Source organism: Nomascus leucogenys, chromosome 6 (genome assembly GCF_006542625.1).
Source record: "Nomascus leucogenys isolate Asia chromosome 6, Asia_NLE_v1, whole genome shotgun sequence".
NCBI lineage: Eukaryota > Metazoa > Chordata > Mammalia > Primates > Hylobatidae > Nomascus > Nomascus leucogenys.
Window position 1 is genome coordinate 61,093,921 of NC_044386.1, and position 20,880 is coordinate 61,114,800.

The following is a 20,880-nucleotide window of genomic DNA, read 5'->3' on the forward strand; positions in this document are numbered from 1 at the left end:
ACTCTACACTATCCAGGCTACCCGCAGGGAGCTGAGGGAGCAGGTGGGCCTCCAGGACACAAGTGTGGGGAGACCTCAACTAATGACTCTGAACACTGAGGTAGCAGAGAAAGGTATATGTATGTCAAAGGAAATCCTTGGTAATCAATGCAATTGCTTTTTTTTGGACAAGTTGGTTTTCGGAGTTTTGAGGCTCACTTAGCACACTGTAGACACCAAATAAAGACTAAACTAGGCCGGGCGCGGTGGCTTAAGCCTTTAATCCCAGCACTTTGGGAGGCCGAGGCGGGCGGATCACGAGGTCAGGAGATCGAGACCATCCTGGCTAACACAGTGAAACCCCGTCTCTACTAAAAATACAAAAAATTAGCCGGGTGTGTTGGCGGGCGCCTGTAGTCCCAGCTACTCGGGAGGCTGAGGCAGGAGAATGGCGTGAACCCGGGAGGCGGAGCTTGCAGTGAGCCGAGATCGCGCCACTGCACTCCAGCCTGGGCAACAGAGCAAGACTCCGTCTCAAAAAAAAAAAAAAAAAAAAAAAAAAAGACTAAACTAAACTAAAGTTCTTGAATTAAAGGTAATGGTTCGTGGAAATATCCCTAAGGATATTGGCTAAAATCTTACTGCTGTTTAACTGATAAGCTATTGCAAAAACAGAATACTGAAGTTAAAAAAACAGGGTAGTTTGACAAAGGGACACTTGTGGGCACGACTGTAAATTCCTTGAGGGTAATTTTCTGGTCCTTTAGTGGTAGCTTAACAAATGGTTATAGAATTGAATGGGGCACAGGATCCAGTGAGGAGCACTGACCAGGTGGCTCCCATGCTGGGTATTTCTGCATTTAGGGTGGAAAGCCTGGTAGAGTCTAGGTGAGTGGTAAAGAGAAGTTTGTTTGCTTTTTCAATTGGCTACTGGAGGGGAAAAAAGCATAACACAGGCTTTCTGGCAGCAGAAAACCACAGGCTATGTCAGCAAGTAAAACAGAGGTAACCAAAAAACTGTCGACAGAGCAGGTATTTTTATAGCTTAACATTAGGCTGCAGGGCTGGGACCTAGGAGACAATGAATGGGTCACATATCCTACGGTGTGTCCGTTAAGCACCATATAGAATACCACTGTGGACTTCCCAGCACCTGGAAAGAACAGGAAGGCCAAGGCTGAGTCTTTCAACTTGGAAATAAAAAAACTGAGGCCAGAGAGATCAGTGCAGCTATGATTTGCAGGGGTTTTCTTTAGCAACCCACCTCCTTGAACCAGATTATGGGCTGTGGATACGGGTATGCAAGTAGATTACGACAGGGACACCACAATGATACTAAGGCTGATTCCATCAGCACCCAGCACCCACTGGGTGCTGATCAACCCAGAGATCAACAAATTCTGAGTACCCACTGCCACGCACTGAGTGAGTCCTGGTCATGAGAAACAGGCAAAGCCACTGCAGTTTCTCCTTCCACCGAGGGAGATGGAAAACAAAAAGTACAGCTGTGGCCCTTTTGTTACTGAACTGCGATTCCAGAAATACCTCCATTCTCTGTAGACAGGAAAGACAGGACAATTATTACCCCTTTTAAATAGCTATGGTAGTCCTAAAGCTTGTGACCTGACCTTTCAGCTCTCCTTAAAGAAACATGTAGAAACAAGTAGATGCTATGCATTCAGCATTTCAAGACAGGATATAAATACTCCACGAAAGAACACGCTATCTCAGAATTCCCCAGTGAAAACTGAAAAACAAGGTAGACAGAAAAGCTTCCAAAACACGGTCTCATACCATGTGGAAATCTAGGGCTGTTAGGAAGAGAAATATTTCTTATGCTTAAAACCTCGGAGAAACACTTCACTGTACCTTAACATTAATGGGGAAAGTGAAGATACCCTCACAAACTCAGCCTAATGGGTTTCTTCCCTGATCCTCCACCCCCCAAAACTTCACTTTCAAAACAGGCTTATCTCTTTCTTCAAGTTCAGGCTGTCAGGGAATAAATGAATGCACACCATTAACTTCTAATACAAGCAAACACCTAGAAAGGGTCCTGGTAGTCCCGGTGCAAAGCCGTTGAAGGAAAGTAACCCCCTTTGCACAGATCTCTCTTTCCTGGCTTAAAACTTGATGGACAATTTTGCAGCTGATTTTTAACCCTTGGAAATAAAGCTATTCAGACCACTGCTCCTCAGCCAACCAGGCCCTGTCTCGTCGGCTAGCAGGCTCCCACTGTACATACTGCTGTATGTGCCCAACATGTGAAGCCGCCGTGGGCAGCTGTAGAAGCCACATGTCACTGTCTGCAAAAAGGAGGGGCCGACCAAAAGAGCCTTGGAAACTCTTTCACTCCCCTTCTGCTCTGCCTTACCAAGCCCTCTCTCAGAAAGCCATTGTGTAGGCTGAAGAGGGAAATAAAAGAAGGGCGGACTTTTTCCATGCCTCCCTGCAGACTACAAGGTAATGTAAAAGAACAGTAGCTACCCCCCAACAGCTCTGCTGAAGTGCAGGCCTCAGGGGGCCCCACCGACACTGGCTTCTCACTCCGGATTTGTACCGGGCAGCATTGTCTAATAATGAGCTGAGCTCAATTGCTTACCATGTATTTTGCAGCATAACTAATCCCTTATATTTGTGCTTTTCACCCACATGTCTTTTTTGTTTGCTTGAAGGGAAGAAAAAAACCTCACCTTTGAAGCAACCTACACCTCTCAGCCATTTGGCTCTCTTACCTCCTCCATGGTAGACAAAGCTCTGACCAAGCCCCACAGATGTACACTTGCCTTTCTGGTGCTGGCACTTCTTGAGTTATCTAGAGGCCAATGGTTGAAAGGTGAGGACAGTGATGCTATCAGGCAGCTTATCCTCATCTCAGTGCTTAGCCAGCTAAATGTTTGCAGTAAATCTTAATATTCATGCTTACTGGTCCCTTAGCTTTGTCAGCTAGGCATCTGCTCTGGTAAAGCACAACTTTTTCTCAGCCTGTTTAAGGTTGGCAAAAGGTGGCTGAGCTAGAGATCACTGTTCTTCCACCCTGGGATTGCTTCCCGACTAAGATGGATTCTGCCACCCTTCGCTAATCAATTCATTCAAGCCATCAGGCACTGAGAACAGCAGGGCAATTGCTTTTTCCTCCTCAACCTATTCATCACCATCCATCTGTCGCACCTCAGACCACTTACTCTTCCAACCTCTACTCCATCCCCATGAAGCACAGTAAGAGAAATGATCAACTTACACAGGCTTAGGCAGAGTTCTTAGGATGTATTTTTGTTCACCTGAAAAATAAAACTTTTAAAAAATATACAGGACTTTTTGAGTACAGGTATATCTTAAATGGCTGAATTATAAATAATGTCTCTGGTCATGTTCACAGCTAGGGCTGGAGCAAATGTCCCAATTCCAGTGAAGGCTTTGGAGAGTCAGGAGGCCAGCAGCTGGACCTATGAATGGCCTCTCTAGACTCTCTGATCCATCCCAAAGAGGATTTAAACAGTCCAGAAAGCAGGGATCAGGAAGAGGACAGGGAAGTGGACTCCCAGATGTTCTACAAGTTCAAAGGACTCTTGGAATAAGAGATCAATTTACAAATTATTAAAATAGGACTAAAAATTCACACAGTAAATATAAATTACAGGCTATTATTGAAGTTATAAAGTGGCATTTTATGTTTCTTCCCCATCTCACACCAAAAATGTAAAGGCCTCGTAGGCTTCTCAATGACTGAAGTCCTAGTCAGCTGCTAAGAAATCTGCTCTAGCCAAGAGACCCTGGAGGTGTTACCAGCCTGCTGGTAGGCTGTGACAGCTCAGTTGCTATTATCGTGCCCACAACAGGACATGGCTTAAAGCAAGGCTGTTGTCCTGTAAACTTGGATCAGAGCTAACTAGAGTATAGGCCAGAAAACTGGAGAGACAAACTGTTTCAGGACTCAGGTGGGTTAAGTTGTCTTTAAAAAAAAAAAAAAAAAATAGTGTCTCATTTCCCAAAAAGGAAACACTAAGGGGTTTGATATCTCATCACTACCCACACTCAATTGCCTAAAAGCAAGTGGCAGAAGGAAATGGAATCAAAATTGAGGAAGTCTAGTTCTTGCTACCCCAGAGCTACACGTATGTCATTTCTCTTGCTGTTTCTCATCTCCTTTACGCAATTACAGGCTGCATTTAAGTAGGGCTTATCAGGAAAGGTAAAGACAGCCAATTCAGCCTTCCCTTGGCTGGTCTATTAGCTGGCTCTCAAAGCACAATCCTGAGTGTGAAGCCCACCTTCCAGCCTTTCTGATTCTGTAGTATAACTCAAAATCAGAGGATGTGTGATCAAAGCTCTGGTGTCACAACAGATTTCATCCCAAATCGCAGGGCTTTGTCACTACAGGTTCAGGAAAGAGGGAAGGCAAAAGTGATTGCCGGAACAAGACAACATTTTGAGGAGCAGGAAAAAAAAAAAGATAAAAACACTTGCCACTCTACTTACAAAAGCTTGCTCTTCCTAAAAGAATTCTGTGAGGGGAAGGCCAGGATTGAAGCACAGCAGCATTGCCCTTTCCCTTCCTTCCTCTCTGGCCCATATCCAGATACTGAGGGCTGCAACAAGAAGCCTCTTTGGTGGGGGCACTAGGATGGAAAGAAGAGGGGATGAGTACATTCCCCACCCTCCCTAAATTGCTTCCACTTCTCCTAAGGCTTTCTACAACCATGTCAACAGTCTAAGAATGATTATACTCTTTTGTGAAAGAACGTCATAAACTTATATTTCAGAAACATGAAGGGAACAGGAGAAAGTGAGTGATTTAAGAAGCCGTGTTTCTGCCCTTCTGGCCAGGTGTACTTTGGGGGACAGCAAATAGCCCTTGCTTGACCCCTTCAGTCAGTAGCTACCCAGGGTGTGGGAGGATATACATAGAATTCTATGTGATTATAGCTTCTAGTGCATATGTCAACAACTATATACAGGGATCTAGAAATTTAATGCATCTCTGGCCACTGCAACTAGGTTGACGTACCTGAGCTCCACTACTTTTGGTGCCCTCCTCCTTTCGAGAGCTTCACCTTACTTAAAAAGAGCCCCTACAGCTCCATCCTTCCCCTGAGTCTTGGGGGAAAGCCCCAGTCACCCCTGCATGTAGGATACACCACAGCGAGCGGCGCACAAGGGTTTGGTGCCGGGATCTCCCCACCCCTACCCCCCATCCCCCTACGGCTCAGGGCCCTGGTGCAGCACGGTCCTGGGCAGCAAACCCCCAGCTCCCCCGGAGAATCGTGGTCCCTTGGCTGAAGATCTGGCTGCGGGCCTCCCGCTCCGGGGCCAGCCGGCGATGGTGGGAGTGTGAGGGGCGTTCACTCCCGTGGGGGTCACTCCCGCGGGCTCTCCACCCCATCCTGCTGCGAAGTCCTGCCTCTGGGCTTGGGGAGGATGGTTCCCGGCGGCCCCCAGCGCGGAGGGCTTCAACGACTCCCAGGCGCCGCCAACGTTTCCTCTTCGTCCTCGTCCGACCCCCGAGGCCGCTCGAGCGGCCCGGCCAGGGGGCTGTCCGCAGGGGGCTCCGGAGGCGCCGGCCGCGCCGCCTGCAGTGGGGGAGCGTCGCGCGGCGCCTCGCGGCGGGACGACCCAGTGGTGTTGGGCCCCGCCGCCGCCGCCCCCGAAGTCCCAGACGGGCCAGTGGCGTTGGAGCCGCCGGGGGGCGGGCCAGCGGCTCCCCCCGATGTCCCGGCGCCCACCGGCTGCCAGATGAGGCTGTAGTAGACGGCGAGCACGATGGCGGCCAGCGACACGGAAAGCACGTAGGCGAACACGGTGGCGAGCCGGACCCACTTCTTGTTGGTCTTGGCCGCCATCTTCGCCTTCTTGTCCCCGGTGTAGGTGGCCGGCTTGCCCCGCTCGGCCGGGGCCGCGTCGCGCTCCTTCATGGGGGGGCCCCGGCCTTTGCCCCGGTGCTCCACGGCCCCGGCTGGAGGGGGCCTGGCGGCCTGCAAGGACTGGGCAGGGGGCGGCCCGGCGCCCTCGGTTCCCGGCGGCCCCGCGCTCCGCCGCCGCTCCTCACGCCGCCCGCCCGCAGCCCGCCACCGCGTCGCTGCAGCCGCCGCCGGGGCCTGGACCAGTCACCGCCGCCAGCGCCGCCGCCGCCGCCGGCCCGTCAGCTGCTTCCCAGCCGCCGCCACAGCCACAGCCGCCACAGCCGCCCGGCTCCGCGTCCCCATCCGCCGCCACGCCGCCGCGCGCTCCGCCGCCGCCTGCCCGGCCGCCGGCCGCCTGGTCTCCAGTGGCCGCGCGGACCGCGCGCTCCGCTCCAGCCCGGCTCCCCCGCCTCGCGCGCCGGCAACAGGGGGCGGGGAGAGCGCTGCTGGGGGCTGCCTCTTAAAAGGGCGACGCCGGGGTCCGGAAGTGCCGCGAGGGGAGGCGGCGGCTGCCGGGAGCCGCGAGCCCCGCCGGGACGCCCCGTTAAGAGAGAGTTAAGGGAGGCTGGCTCTTAAACGGGCGACGTCGCCGCGGCCCTTTGCGGGCTGGCGCGGCGTAGACTGGAGCCCCGGGCACTTCTTTAAAAGGGGGAACGGCGTTGTGCGAGGCGGAGTGCGGAGCTAGAAGGGGCCGGTCGGAGCGCGAGCTGTCAACTCTGGCGCCTCCCTGCTCCGCCCCGAGGCTCCGAAGTGACAGGTGGAATAGCAGCCCGGGCTTCGGACTCCAGGCCTCGGTTTATCCTCTGGGAGGGGACGGTAAGAGGGAGAGGGAAGATACCACGCTCCAGCTCTCAGCTTGCGCCCCGCTCCGCGTACCCCCTGGGCGGGTCTCCCAGGCCCCTTCACAGCTAAAGAACCTGGTTGACGCCAGGGGTAGGCGGTTCTGGCACCTGGAGCGCGCACTGGGGCCGCAGCTGGTTGTGTTCCTTCTACGCAGTCCAGGCTGGGCTTCGGAGCTCTACTGAAGTCTTCGCAATTCCGTACCCCAGCCCGCCTCACCCCCTAACCCTGAGCCTCCGGGACAGAGCCACGGACTGAGCTGTTCGCCAGACTCGCCTACCACCTTAGTCCCGATGTTCGCAGCAGGTCGCTGGTCCCGCTTTTTGGGTCTTCCAATTCCTGGTTTTGGCCTGGATTTGGACCCAAGGGGCTGCACTGAACCTGAGGAGTTTAACTCTCAGGGCTCCTAGAGCGTTTTCACTCTCAGATCCCCTCCAGACCTCAAGGCTTGGGCGGTTGTCCCCTCCCCACTTTCCCATGTGAGGTTTGTCTTTTTTGGCTCCAGGCCAGGGGCCAGGCAGTGGGCTCTGTGCCTGGTCTTTGGACCCCCTAGGTGCTAACAACCCTTCGTGCTCAGACTCTCCCTTGAGGCTTTACTTGTGCCCTCCCCCTCCTTCCGCTCTCTGCTCTCCCTGCCTTCTCTCCTCCCCATTCCCTCTCTATAAGGCTTTCCAGAATTGTGGTTCCCTCCTCCTTGTATGCTACTTCCTGTGTTCCCAGAACTGGGCATGTGGACTGCCTGGGTGTCTGAATGAGTAAGGGAGACTTGCCTGGGCGTGTGTTGGGGAAGAGGACTGTGGTTCTGATGGGGTTCTGTGGGTGAACCCTCCCTTAAGACCCTGCAAGTGTGAGCCTGATCTGGCTTCTACCCTGTGGGGCAGGATCCCCTCTGCCCTTCTCACTTCCCCCCCTCTTCCAGGAATCTTTGGCTTCCACAAGACCCCCTACACACACACACACACACACACACACACACACACACACACACACACACGGAAGCCCTCCCAAAACTGCTGCCTTGCCACCTCAGCAGCACAGAAGTCAAGTGGCTACCAGAACTGAGTGTGCTAGTGGACTGCTGGAACCACAGGCCTCTAACCCAGCCTCAGTCTCATTCCTGATCCAGGCCCAGGTGTGGGGCTGCCACTAGTAATGGCTAGCCAGATGCTATTTCAAGGAAAAAGCTGTTTTTTTTACTTTCTGAGAAATTTCAAGGATATTGGTAGTGTGGAGTGTTTATGGCCTTTTGTGGGCTGGTGGGGAAGAAATAACTCACTCTTCCACCCGGTTCCTAGGTCAGCCGGGGCAGCCTGTTGACTTAAAATTCTTGAATTGTCGCAGGGCGCGGTGGCTCACGTCTGTAATCCCAGCACTTTGGGAGGCCGAGGCAGGTGGATCACGAGGTCAGGAGATTGAGACCATCCTGGCTAACATGGTGAAACCCCGTCTCTACCAAAAATACAAAAAAATTAGCCGGGTGTGTTGGCAGGTGCCTGTAGTCCCAGCTACTTGTCCCAGCTACTCGTAGTCCCAGCTACTCGGGAGGCTGAAGCAGGAGAATGGCATGAACCCGGGAGGCGGAGCTTGCAGTGAGCCGAGATGGCGCCACTGCACTCCAGCCTGGGCGACAGAGCCAGACTCCGTCTCAAAAAAAAAAAAAAATTCCTGAATTGTCTCTGGAAGTTGTCCTCTCTTCTCTCCCCTGCTCTAGGGCCTTCCTGGCAGGACATATCATACAACTATTCCATGATGAATTATTCTTAAAGATTCCAGGTTGAGGCCAATACAAAGCTTCCTTCAGTCCCCTTTCCTGAATGCACTCCATATTGCTTCTCCATATTTCTGTTGCAAATTAAATGCCTTTCTTCTTGCTTGGTTCCCAGTGGAGTGGGAAAACAGCATGTCACTCTTCTGTACCAAAGAATAATATACTTGAAGCCTTTATTCAATTCCTCTCACTCTATCTTCTCTAAACGAAACAGTGCCAGATTCTTTAACCTGTCATCAATAATCCCTATTTATTATCTGGATTTACATAGTGTCTTTTACTCCAGGAACTAAGAATGCTTTCAGATATAATTGAGCCTGATCTCCCTGGTGCCTGAGCCATTAAGAAACCATTAGTGTTCTCCTGTTGCAGAAAACTAAATGGCCCCCTAGTGGCCTGAAAGTGAATATGCCTCTCCCTACTAAGAACAGGCAGGGATCAGAGAAATCAGAGAATCAAGGCCGCTCGGGAAAGAATGGGCCCAAAAAGTCATCTTTTGTGAATATCTCTGTGGGCCCTATAGCCTCCTCCACAAAATCCCTGGGGAGCACTCAGCAGCGTCAGCCCAAAGACCATCTGGGATGGTGGCATACCTTACTGTCTGCTCCCTGAGGCAGCCCTTCTTGGCTTTGGGAAGTTGTGACCAATTATGACAATAACAGTGCCCTTAGAATGTGCTAGACACTATACCAAGCCCTTACATTCCTTGTCTTATTTGTCTCCCAATGACCTATCAGGTAGTACTGTTTATCTTCATTTCATAGATGAAGTCCCTGCCTCAGAAAGGGCCAGGAACCTGCTCAAGGTCACATAGTCCCAATGCCTTGGAATTCAAAAGCCCTGATGGAATTCAGACCCCTGACTCCAGGGCATTAGTCTCTTGATCCAGGCTCTGCTCTGCCTCATAGGCAAAGCTAGACTTTGTCTCTGTAGTGGATATTGGGGATTACTACCCAGGTCACACTCAGGAGGGAGGTGCTCATTCTTCCAACTGTCAGGAGTGTTGGCTATGATGGCTCAGCTGCAACTGTCACTGGGACTTGCCTTCTGACACCAAAGGAAGCTGCCTCTCTGTCCTGGCCTATAAGCCCAATACACGGAGCCAGATCACAATAAAGCCCAGTCAGAGATGTGCAGGGGCCCACTAGGGAAGAAGGCTAGACCATGAAGTCGTTGTGGAAGTAGCCAGTATATACTGGCAGGATCCAGGAGCAAATGTATAGGCTAGATAAAGGTGGGGTGTGGTGCCAAACATTAAGTTGAACAAGGGAGACTTTGTTGGTATAGGAGTATTCTCTTGTGAATCAGGATGTGATATCCCGACAAGGATCTTGGGGGACAGGAGGAAGGCAATGGCCACCAGAGTGTAATGGAAATGCCAGAGCTACCACAGCAGAATGTGGAAGAAGGATTCAAAAGCTCAGAGAAGTGGGTATATTCTATGTAAGGCCAGAAACCACTTAAGTTCTTCAGGAAGGCCCAGAGGATACTCTAGTTATCAAAGCAACAAGGAACACACTGGTGAGAGGGGTACCAGCATCCCTGGGAAGCTGAGTTTGGACTGTCCTCTGTAAGCCATGCCTGACAGCAAGAGGCCAGATAGCAGTGGGGATGATAGGACCATGAAATCATAGAAGCTAGACAGCACAACTGTTGTAATAAGCAGCAAGTTGGAGTGGCAGTGGGGGCAGTCCTGGCCAACAGAGGACCATGGTTGAAGATGGTTGATAGCATAGCATCCCTGGAGCAAGCTAGCTAGGCAGCCAGTAACAGTACTGCTCAATCTATACCAGTGATCCTCAAATGTTTTAGTTTCAGGGTCCCTTTACACTCTTAAATATTGAGGTCTCTAAGCCTGATGTGGTGGCTCGCACCTATAATCCCAGCTACTTGGAAGCCTGAAGCAGAAGGATCACTTGACCCCAGGAGTTCAAGATCAGCCTGGGCAAAATAGTGAGACCTCATCTCTACAAAAAAAAAGTTGAAAATTAGCTAGGCAGGGTGGCCCATGCCTGTAGTCCCAATTACTCGAGAGGCTGAGGCAGGAGGTTCGCTTGACCTCAGGAGTTTGAGACGGCACTAAGCCATGATCATGCTACTGCACTCCAGTCTGGGTGACAGAGTGAGACCTAGTCTCTAAATATATATATATATGTATGTATATATGAGAGAGAGAGGTATCTAAAGGGATTTTGTTTATCTGGGTTATAGCTATTTTAATTTGACATATTAGAAATCAGACCAAGGGTTTTGCAAAATATTTATTAATTTGTCTAAAGAATAATAAGCCTCACTACATGTTAACATAGATAATACATATTTTATTTATTTATTTATTTATTTATTTATTTATTTATTTATTTATTTTCCAAGACAGTCTCACTCTGTTGCCCAGGCTGGAATGCAGTGGCATGATCTTGGCTCACTGCAACCTCTGCCTCCCAGGTTCAAGCAGTTCTCCTGCCTCAGCTTCCTGAGTAGCTGGGATTACAGGTGCATGCCACCACACTCGGCTAAGTTTTGTATTTTTAGTAGAGACAGGGTTTCACTGTGTTGGCCAGGCTGGTCTCGAACTCCTGACCTTGTGATCCACCTGCCTCGGCCTCCCAAAGTGCTGAGATTACAGGCGTGAGCCACTGCACCTGGGCAGATAATATATTTTTATGACAAAAAATAATGAAAAGAGTGGCTTTGCTTTGTAAATTTGCAAATCTCTGGAATGTGGCTTTATACTGTAGAAGACAACTGGATCCTCATATCCACTTTATTTTATTTTATTTTTATTTTTTATTTTTTTTTTTAGACAGGATCTCACTTTGTCACCAGGCTGGAGTGTAAGTGGCGTGATCTCAGTTCACTGCAACGTCCACTTCCCAGGTTCAAGCAATTCTCCCACCTCTGCTTCCCAAGTAGCTTGGGACTTCAGGTGCACACCACCATGCCTGGCTAATTTTTGTAATTTTGTAGAGACAGGGTTTTGCCATTTTGCCCAGACTGATCTCAAACTCCTGAGCTCAAGTGATCCACCTGCCTTGGCCTCCCAAAATGCTGGGATTATAGGCATGAGCCAACATGCCTGGCATCTCATATCTGCGTCTACATTTAATCTGCTGGCAATTTGTTGTTATGGCTAAAATATATGAGGAAAATCTAGCCTCATATAGACATGTAGTTGGAAAAGAGAGGAGCATTTTAAGAGCCTTTTCAGATAATTGTGGCTGTTTTTCTTTGATACTACACCAAAACCCAACTAGCAGTATTTTCTTAAATGGTGGTTGAAATGTAGACTATAAAACTGTATCAGTGAACTTTTTTTGTACTCAATTACATTAAAGTCCATTGATCTAACTTGCCCTTTGAATGGCACTTTTACCCATGCATGATTTTATAATATCCCACTTTGATAATTTGGAAAATATTGGTTCACTGAATTAAACATATCTTTGCAATATTGATACATTTCATTATATAATAGAAAAAAATCACATTTTATAATATTATAAAAAGTTTAAGTATTAGGAATCTAGGAAGCTCATGATAGTGCATACATGTTTTCTAAAATTCTAGTTTTTACTTGAAAACTCAAATTTTATAATTGGTAACAAACACTATCAATTATTTTTTCTCAAAGTGACAGGCTCACTTGGTTCAAATGTGAGAAAACATCTGCCAAATAGCCAAGTCTGCATAGCCATGGTTTTTCAGTTCTTCTTTCAAGTAAAACTGGTGTTCCATGAAAAGAGCAGCTAGTTGAGCTCACGACCCAGTCACAAAAGTGCTTTTCCCCAAGAGAACCGTTATACTTCCACATGCAGTAGAGTACTTTTCATTTAATCACACGGAATATTAAAAAGACATCTATTTAAGGGTCATAACTTCATACAATTTAACACTTGTTATTGTTTTGTTAAAGATATTCTAAAGTAAAACGACTTTTCTCCCTTCCTTTTTTTTTTCTTTTCTTTCCTCTTTCTTTCTGCAATGAACTACTAGTTCAGTTTGGTGTCACTGCCTTGGTTGTTTAAGGTGCCAGAAGTTTTACCCACCATTGCTTTAGCACCACCAGTGCAAATGTCAAACAGTTAAAAAGGTAAATAACATGTTAGTGTTATTATGAAAGCAATTTTGACCTTGTGAAACCCCTGAAGTGATCTCAGGGACCCCAAGGGGTCTGGAGACCACACACTGAGAATTGCTGAGCTATACAATTAAAATAAATCAAGGATGAAAGACCAGGAGGTTGATGGCAGCTGCTCCAATAAAAAGTCACAATATCTTGTTTGGTTTCCAGTCCCGATTCAATTTTCAGTTCAGGTTCCCAGGAGAAAGGTTTCTGCAATACTATAGCAATACAGTAATGATTTCCCCACTACTTCCCCAAAGGGAACTATGCCGTTTACCTGGGTAACTGTACACTGGGGATAGTAGAATAGTCAAACGCTTTAAGGTCTGCTGGATGCAGCGTCTGCATTGTCATTGATACCTGACTGGGAACTGAATCATCAGCATGGCCCCTGGTAGAGCGGCCTGAGGTAAAAATGTCTACGGGCTCATGAGCTATAGGCAAATGGCTTGACTGGTTGGTTAGAGGGCTAGAAAGAGAAATACTGGGAGACTGGGAACAAGAAGGTCTTGGGAAGAGATATGTGGCTATATCTATTTGAGTGAGCACCAAATGTGAGTATCTTTATTTTTTATTTTTTGAGACAGGGTCTTGCTCTGTTGCCCAGGCTGGAGTGCAGTGGTACGATCATGGCTCACTGCAGCCTCGACCTACGGGGCTCAAGTGATCTCCTACCTCAGACCCTGGAGTAGCTGGGACTACAGGCACACACCACCACACGAGGCTAATTTTTTTTTCTAGAGATAGGTCTCACTATTGAAGATCTTTATATTGCATGTTAATACTCATCAGAGAGGACCTGCCACAGGGGAGACTGCATAACCAAGTAGATAGAATGATGTGGAATTGATGTTAGCTTGCCTCTGTCATTGACCACCCCATGCCGGCACAATGGGCACATGAATAAAGTGGCCATGGTGGCATAGATGGAGGTGACACATGTATCACGTGTTTGGTGGCAAGGGTGACTCAACAGAATGGGCTCCCACTCACCAAGGCCAATCTAGCTATTGTCACTGCTAAAAGTCCAACCTGCCAGCAACTGATACCAGCCACGCAGTACCAAGCTGGCTACCTTGGACCTGTTCCACTCCAGAAGGGTGAGGGACTCATCTTGACCTGAATTGCCATATATTCTGGATATGGATTTGTCTTTTCTGCTCAAAGGCCACTCTCTGGGGGCTAAAAGAGTGTTTGATTCACTGACGTGGGATCTCTCACATACCATTGCAGAAGACCAAGAGTCCCACTTTAAGGATAGCATGGGCACATGATCATGGGATCTTTTAGGCCTATTACATACTTCACCATCCAGAAGCTGAATAGAGCTGGTGGAATGATAGAACAGCCTTTAGAAGCGCAGCTGAAGTGCCATGTTAGAGTTGATGGGACACCATGCTCCAGGATGAGGTATGCGTCCTAATCAATAACTATTATATATGGTGCTATGTGTCAACGTGTAGAACAGAGGTTTAGGAAACTAGGGTTAGAAGTAGGAATGACTCCACTTACCATCACTCCCAGTGACCTTTCTGGAGGAATTTGTGGTTCCTGTTCCTGCAGTTCCAAGCTCTCCAGGTTCAGAGAATCTGGTTCCCAGAGGGGGAACACTTCCACCAGGCACAGAACAAGAACCCCATAAACTAAAGTATGGCTGCTTTCTGTTCGTCAGACTCTTTGTGCCAAGAAACCAGCAGGAAAGAAGAGGAGTCACTTCCTGGAAGGGGCAATTGACCCCGATCCTTTGGGAGAGATAGGGCTGCTGTTACATAAGGGGGTCAGGAAAGAATATGTTTGGCACCCAGGTGATCCACTGGGGTGTCTGTTGGTATGCCCAATTTTGGTGGAAGGTGGGCACATCAGCAGCATGGTCTGAAGGCCATGGTGATTGGTGATTGGTTACCCCAACACAAGCCACCTAGACAAGTTGAAGGTGAAAAGAATCTAGAATGAGTAACAGAGGAGGGGAATGATGAATATCAATTGTGTCACCAAGACTAGTTGCAGTAGTGGGGGCTATAGTTTCTCCCTTTAATTCTTGTAAGTTTCCCAGAATCCTGGAGGAGCTATTCCCAAGTAGAGTGAACTTACCACATAAATCAAGTAGGTCTGGGTCATGTGTGGGGGTACTGTCTCGGTTGCTGTGGTGCACCACCCAGATACTGCTTTTAGGACCAAGGAGCTTATCCCCGAAGTTGCCAGAAGTGTTGGCTGCCAATGGCTCACACATGAGTTTCTCCCTTGGCATTTCCTTCAGCTGCCAAAGGGAGCTGTCTTGCTGGACTTCACAACTCTTCCCTAGGGGTCATCTGCCAAGTCAATGTGGAATTCAAAGGTACAGCCCTCTTATCCAAGTTGGGGCTAACTCTAAAGGGCCAGCTCAACCCCAGGGCTTCCTGTGGAAGCATTCTGTATTGTGACTGCATTGTTCACCAATTTCTTCCTCTGGCTTGATTCTGATTCTTTCACTACTTCAGAGATGTTATCTCTGAAAGCACCCCCAATAAACTTCCTACAAGAAAAGCTCTATCTCAGCATATTTCCTGAGAAACCTGACCTAAGACAGTCTCCTAAGATTCTAACTTTAAAAAAAATATGTACTTAAAAAAATTTTTTTTGAGTCAGAGTCTCACTCTTCGTGCAGGCTGAAGTGCAGTGGCACAATCTTGGCTCACTGCAACCTCCACCTCCTGGGTTCAGGCAACTCTCCTGACTCAGCCTCCTGAGTAGCTGAGACTATAGGCATGTGCCACTGCGCCTGGCTAATTTTTATATTTTTAGTAGAGATGGGGTTTCACCATGTTGGCCAGGCGGGTCTTGAGCTCCTGACCTCAAGTGATCTGCCCCCCCTCAGCCCCCCAAAGTGCTGAGATTACAGGTGTGGGCCACCGCACCTGGCCTGGATTCTAACTTTTGGGACCCCAGAGAACAAGTCTCATCCATGTGAAGTTAGGCCTCCTGGCCACCTGTGTCTTCTATAAAGTGGTTCCCTTCAGGGTGTTGCCTACATCCTGCATTCTGGCTGCTTTCCACCAAATATCCTTCAAGTTATGACCTTCCCTGCAACAAAGCAACCTAAACTGAATTCCTCAAGTATTTTGGGTATGGTCTGTTGTGCTGAGAATGAGAATGGGACTGACTGTTCCTTGGTTCAAAAGCCCTGGATGCATCTTGGAACGAGGGGGGATACTCTTTAGAAACTCAAACTCCTGGCTGGGCGCAGTGACTCATGCCTGTAATCCCAACACTTTGGGAGGCCAAGGCACGAGGATTGCTTGAGCCCATGAGCTTGAGACCAGCCTGGGCAACGGAGTGAAACCTGTCTCTAAAAAAAAAATAAAAGAAATGCAAACTCCTCACCTTCCTTTCCCTCTCTCAACTCATCCCAGATCATAATTCAGAGGGTCTTGGTACAGCAAGGAATATGCAGTGTTACCAGAGCTTTGCAGGTGGTTCTGGTGTGATACCAAGATGGAGAACCACAGGGCTCAGTACCCGACTTCAGTTCGGCAGCCTGAGTCTGTCCGTTTTTATTGGCAGCTCTGTCATTTGACTCAGATGGAGCTGGCTGTCAGCAAAAACCCTCAGTTTTATTCACACATGCTTCTGCTAAGCTGCCACTTCCCCACCCTGTCCTTGTACAGTTGGTGTCTTGGCAGCAAGCCCAGATCTCTCAGTTAAGCCCTGTTCATTTCACCTTGTGAGGTTTAGGCCATTGCTCCAATAGGTTAGGATGTTTTTGGATCCTGAGTCTGTCTTCCACAATATTCCTGTCTTCACTGGCTCCTTGCTATTCACAAAGTTGAGGGGCTTGTTCTCTGTGGCTTTGCCCAGGTCCTGATAAAATGGTGAATCAGATGCCAAGTTTGGTGGTACATGCCTGTAATCCCAGCTACTGGAGAGGGTGAGGTGGGAGGATTGCTTGAGCCCAGGAGTTCAAGACCAGCCTGGGCAACAGGGTGAGATTCCATCTTATATTAAAAAAAAAAAAAAAAGCTCTCTCTTGGCATCCTCGTGAAAGTGACATTGTCTTTAAACCCTGCGTGGCAATCCCTGATGCACCGCCGTGATGCCCAGGGAAGACAGGGTGACCTGGAAGTCCAACTACTTCAAGATCATCCAACTTTTGGAATGATTATCCGAAATGTTTCATCGTGGGAGCAGCAATGTGGGCTCCAAGCAGACACAGCAGATCCTCATGTCCCTCTGAGAGAAGGCTATGGTGCTGATGGACTAGAACACCATGATGCTCACGGCCATCTGAGGGCACCTGGAAAACAACCCAGCTCGGAGAAACTGCTGCCTCATATCCGGGGGAATGTGGGCTTTGCGTTCACCAAGGAGGACCTCACTGAAATCAGGGACATGTTGCTGGCTAGTAAGGTGCCAGCTGCCACCTGTGCTGGTCCCATTGCCCTATGTGAAGTCACTGTGCCAGCCCAGAACACTGGTGTGGGGCCAGAGAAAACCTCATTTTTCCAGGCTTTAGGAATCACCACTAAAATCTCCAGGGGCACCATTGAAATCCTGAGTGATGTGCAGCTGATCAAGACTGGAGACAAAGTGGGAGCCAACAAAGCCAGGCTGCTGAACACGCCGAAATTTCTCCCTCCTCCTTTGGGCTGGTCATCCAGCAGGCGTCTGACAATGGCAGCATCTACAATCCTGAAGTGCTTGACATCACAGAGGAAACTTCATTCTTGCTTCCTGAAGGTTGTCTGTGATGTTGCCAGTGTCTGTCTGCAGACTGGCTACCTACCTGTTACATCAGTACCCCATTCTATCATCAGTGGGTACAAATGAGTCCTGGCTCTGTCTGTGGAGACTGATTACACCTTCCCACTTGCTGGAAAGGTCAAGGCCTTCTTGGCTGATTCATCTGCATTTGTGGCTATTGCCTCTGTGGCTGTTGCCACCACAGCTGCTCCCGCTGCTGCAGCCCCAGCTAAGGTTGAAGCCAAGGAAGAGTTGGAGGAGCCGGATGAGGATATGGGATTTGGTCTCTTTGACTAATCACCAAAAAGCAACCAACTCAGCCAGCTTTATTTACAAAACAAGGAAATAAAGGCTTAACTTCTAAAAAAAAAAAAAAAAAAGGTTGGACAGGAGTAAGAACAGAAGCAATTGATCAATACTGATGACCTTCCCTATATTGCAATGCACCGTGCCCACCCAGAGAAGGACATCATCTAATTTATTTCTATCACACTTATTAAAACTGGCCCATTTCACAGAGGGATTGACAGAGGCAGAGGAGTGACTGTGCCCAAGAATCTCACACTGGGGTGAGAGCTAAGCCTGTCCTGCCACCTACAGCTCTCATCTCTAGGTTTGTCATCTCTCAGAGGAAAGGCAAGAGAGAAAAGTGACAAGATTGGCCCTTCTGAGTGGAAAGAGATTTTTAGAGCTGGAAGGAATCTTAGAAATGATCAAAAGTTTGACAGATTCACGGGCTCAGGTAACTTGCTAAGATCACAGAACAAACCTTTGCTTCAGTGGGGACTAAACTCTGGGTTTCTTGAAGATGGACACAGGTAAATTTGATCCAGAATAGCACTTCAAAGAGAAACATACATGGACTGATTGTTTTCCACTTTTTTTTTTTTTTTTTTTTTTGAGATGGAGTCTCGTTCTGTCACCCAGGCTGGAGGCAATGGTGTGAACTCGGCTCAATGCAACCTCCGCCTCCCAGTTCAAGCTATTCTCTTGCCTTAGCCACCTGAGTAGTTGGGATTACAGGCGTATGCCACCATGCCTGGCTCATTTTTGCATTTTTAGTAGAGACAGGGTTTCACCATGATGGTCAGGCTGATCTTGAACTCCTGACCTCGTGATCCGCCCGCCTCGGCCTCCCAAAGTGCTGGGATTACAGGCGTGAGCCACCATGCCCAGTTTGTTTTCCACTTCTAAGTCCCAGATGGGGTTCTAGAGGGGCTTGGAATGGGAGGACAAGCAACATCTTCCTCCTGGGCATCTACAGGAATCTTGATTGGCTCTCTCCTCCCTAAGGGATCAGTGTTGGCTACCAGCCTTGCCCATGCCTCCACTTCTGCTTAGCTCTCAGTATGCAGAGGGTGGCTGGAGCTGGGGCCACAGATGGACATACAGTTGGGCAGCTCAGCACTCTCATCTGTGCCTCATCAGCTGGGGGGCTGTGGTGGCATGAAGCTGGCGGGAGGCTGGCAGTTGCGCATGATTGGAGCCCTTGTGCTCATCACTTCATGAGTTCAGGCCGCTTGGGAACAGCTTGCTTCAAGTCCACAGGCAGGAGCAACTCTAACTCAGTCTGCCCTGCAAAGGTGGGTCCAGCCCCTGATCCACACGAACTGCTGGAAGAAAAATCCAAAGAGAAAGTCAGTGAAGACATCTGTGGAAAGAACTGTGGAAGAAGGAATAAGAAACTGCCATTTTTCCTGCCAGTGTCTGCTAATAAGTAACAATAAAATAACAACGATAACTCATAATGATAATGATAGTATTATTGGGCTCATGTGTAGGCACTGTATTAAGTACCATTCATTATATTCTTTAATCCTTGCAACATCCCCATGAGGCATTATTATCCCCATTTTACAGGTGAGAAGGTTGAGGCCCAAGAAGGTTAAGTATCACAAGATAAACCAGCTAGTAAGTGGCTGGGTTCCTAGAGTGGTGAGTGTGGCTCCCTTTGCCAGACTGGGAAACAGATACCATAAGAGCCATCTTCCCTCCAAAAGAGGGCCAGCCCTTGACCAAGATGGACAACAGGGTTCCACGCTCCCAAAACCCACTGCTTCAACAGTCATGGCATCAGATAAGAAACCGACCTAGTCCGATTCTCTCATTTGGCTGGTAGCTGTGGCACCTGAAGGTCTGAGTTCAACTTCTGCCACTAAACTTCTCTGATGAGCAAACTGGGAAACCAATGCATGGGGCTCCCACATAGCACTGGCAAGTGAACAAATGAACTTGGGACATAGGTGCTGGGGTCCAGGTCACAAGCATGTCCCTTGTGGGAGGCAACATTTGGTTGAATATAAGTTCTTACCACATTCTATGGCCCAAGGCTCCTACTTGCCAAACTCTCTGGCATTGGTGTTCCCGAGGGTCACAAATGACAGACCCAACAGCAACTTTCAGGACATGCATGCTTTGAGTGCACCCAGCAGGGGGCATCCTTGCCCTTCCACTGCCCACCCTGGGGGGTGAGACTGGCCCACTGCAGGGGGTGCCCTCTACCCAGCTCAGCCCAGGAGCCGGAGGTCACATTTCCCAAATGGGGCATTCATGTAACTTCCCTGATTTTCTCTACTATTATTTACATAACATTTTTCTTTGTCAACACAAATTTTCAAACCTAAATCTATTTTTAAAAGAAAAAAGCCCTCTTTGATGAAGATTTTCGGCTCTCCTGACTGCCTGGATTTTCTGCATTTTTGGAGCGAGCTTTGCAGGAGGTCAGGATGTGAGCAGGAGAGTACAGACCCCCACTGAAGCTACAGTTGGGGTCCCAAGAACAGTGCAGGCAGTGTCATCACTGAGTAAAGATGGGCAAGGCTTTGTTCTGTGGATTTGGAGCTGAAGATGGAAAGGAACAGAGCGAGGAGCCCTGAAATCCTGAAATGAGGAGAAGAGCCTGTTCCTTTCCTCCTCAGGCTGAGGGAGAGGAATGGACTGGTCTCTCCAGGCCCAAAGTGGAGAGGGGGCTGATGGCTACAGGACAGATGAAAGGGAGGGACTTGGGTGCCGGGACCAGGGCAGCCGCAGGTGACAGGTGCAGGGGCTTTGGGAAGGGACAGGGATTTCCCTTGCAAAATCCATTCAAACAGACATCTAGGGAACCTGATCCCAGGGAGGGACCCAGAACAGCATGGGCTACCAGAGGGGCCCCCAGAAGGGCCCCAGACTGGAGGGAGGGAGAGAGGAGAGGTGACTCTGAGGGATTGGGGGAAAGGAGGAGGAAGAGTCTCTGAGTTGTTACCATTTCCAGGAGGGTTGGTCAGGCCCTGCTCCAGCTCCATCCCCCTGGCCCTAGAATTGCTCTTCTGCAGATTATTTCTGTGCTGGAAATCCCCTTAGCTCCAGCCTCCACTGGGCAGTTTATTATCTTAATTCCCCATGAAGAGTGTCCTCTCTCACCCTCCATCCTGCCCTGGACCAGACCTCCAGCCATGACAATTCTAGGGCCTGGGTGAGGGTCTCACCGTTGTCGGGGGTATGCAAAGTCCCATGCAAGGGGGAGGACCCAGGGCAGAAGGCCAGGCCCCAGAGGGGAAGGAAGTCATGGGTAG

General features: G+C 49.0%; 1 protein-coding gene and 1 pseudogene across 1 annotated transcript; one reads left to right on the forward strand and one right to left on the reverse strand.

Annotated features, from left to right (window-relative positions):
- Window positions 1-3,226: 3,226 nt before the first annotated feature.
- INAFM2 (InaF motif containing 2) lies at window positions 3,227-6,543 on the reverse strand. The gene has a single exon (XM_030814313.1). The coding sequence runs from the start codon at window positions 5,889-5,891 to the stop codon at window positions 5,430-5,432; it is 462 nt and encodes a 153-aa protein (XP_030670173.1). The 5' UTR covers window positions 5,892-6,543; the 3' UTR covers window positions 3,227-5,429.
- A 10,016-nt stretch (window positions 6,544-16,559) lies between these two features.
- LOC100580276 lies at window positions 16,560-17,713 on the forward strand (annotated as a pseudogene).
- The last annotated feature ends 3,167 nt before the right edge of the window (window positions 17,714-20,880 follow it).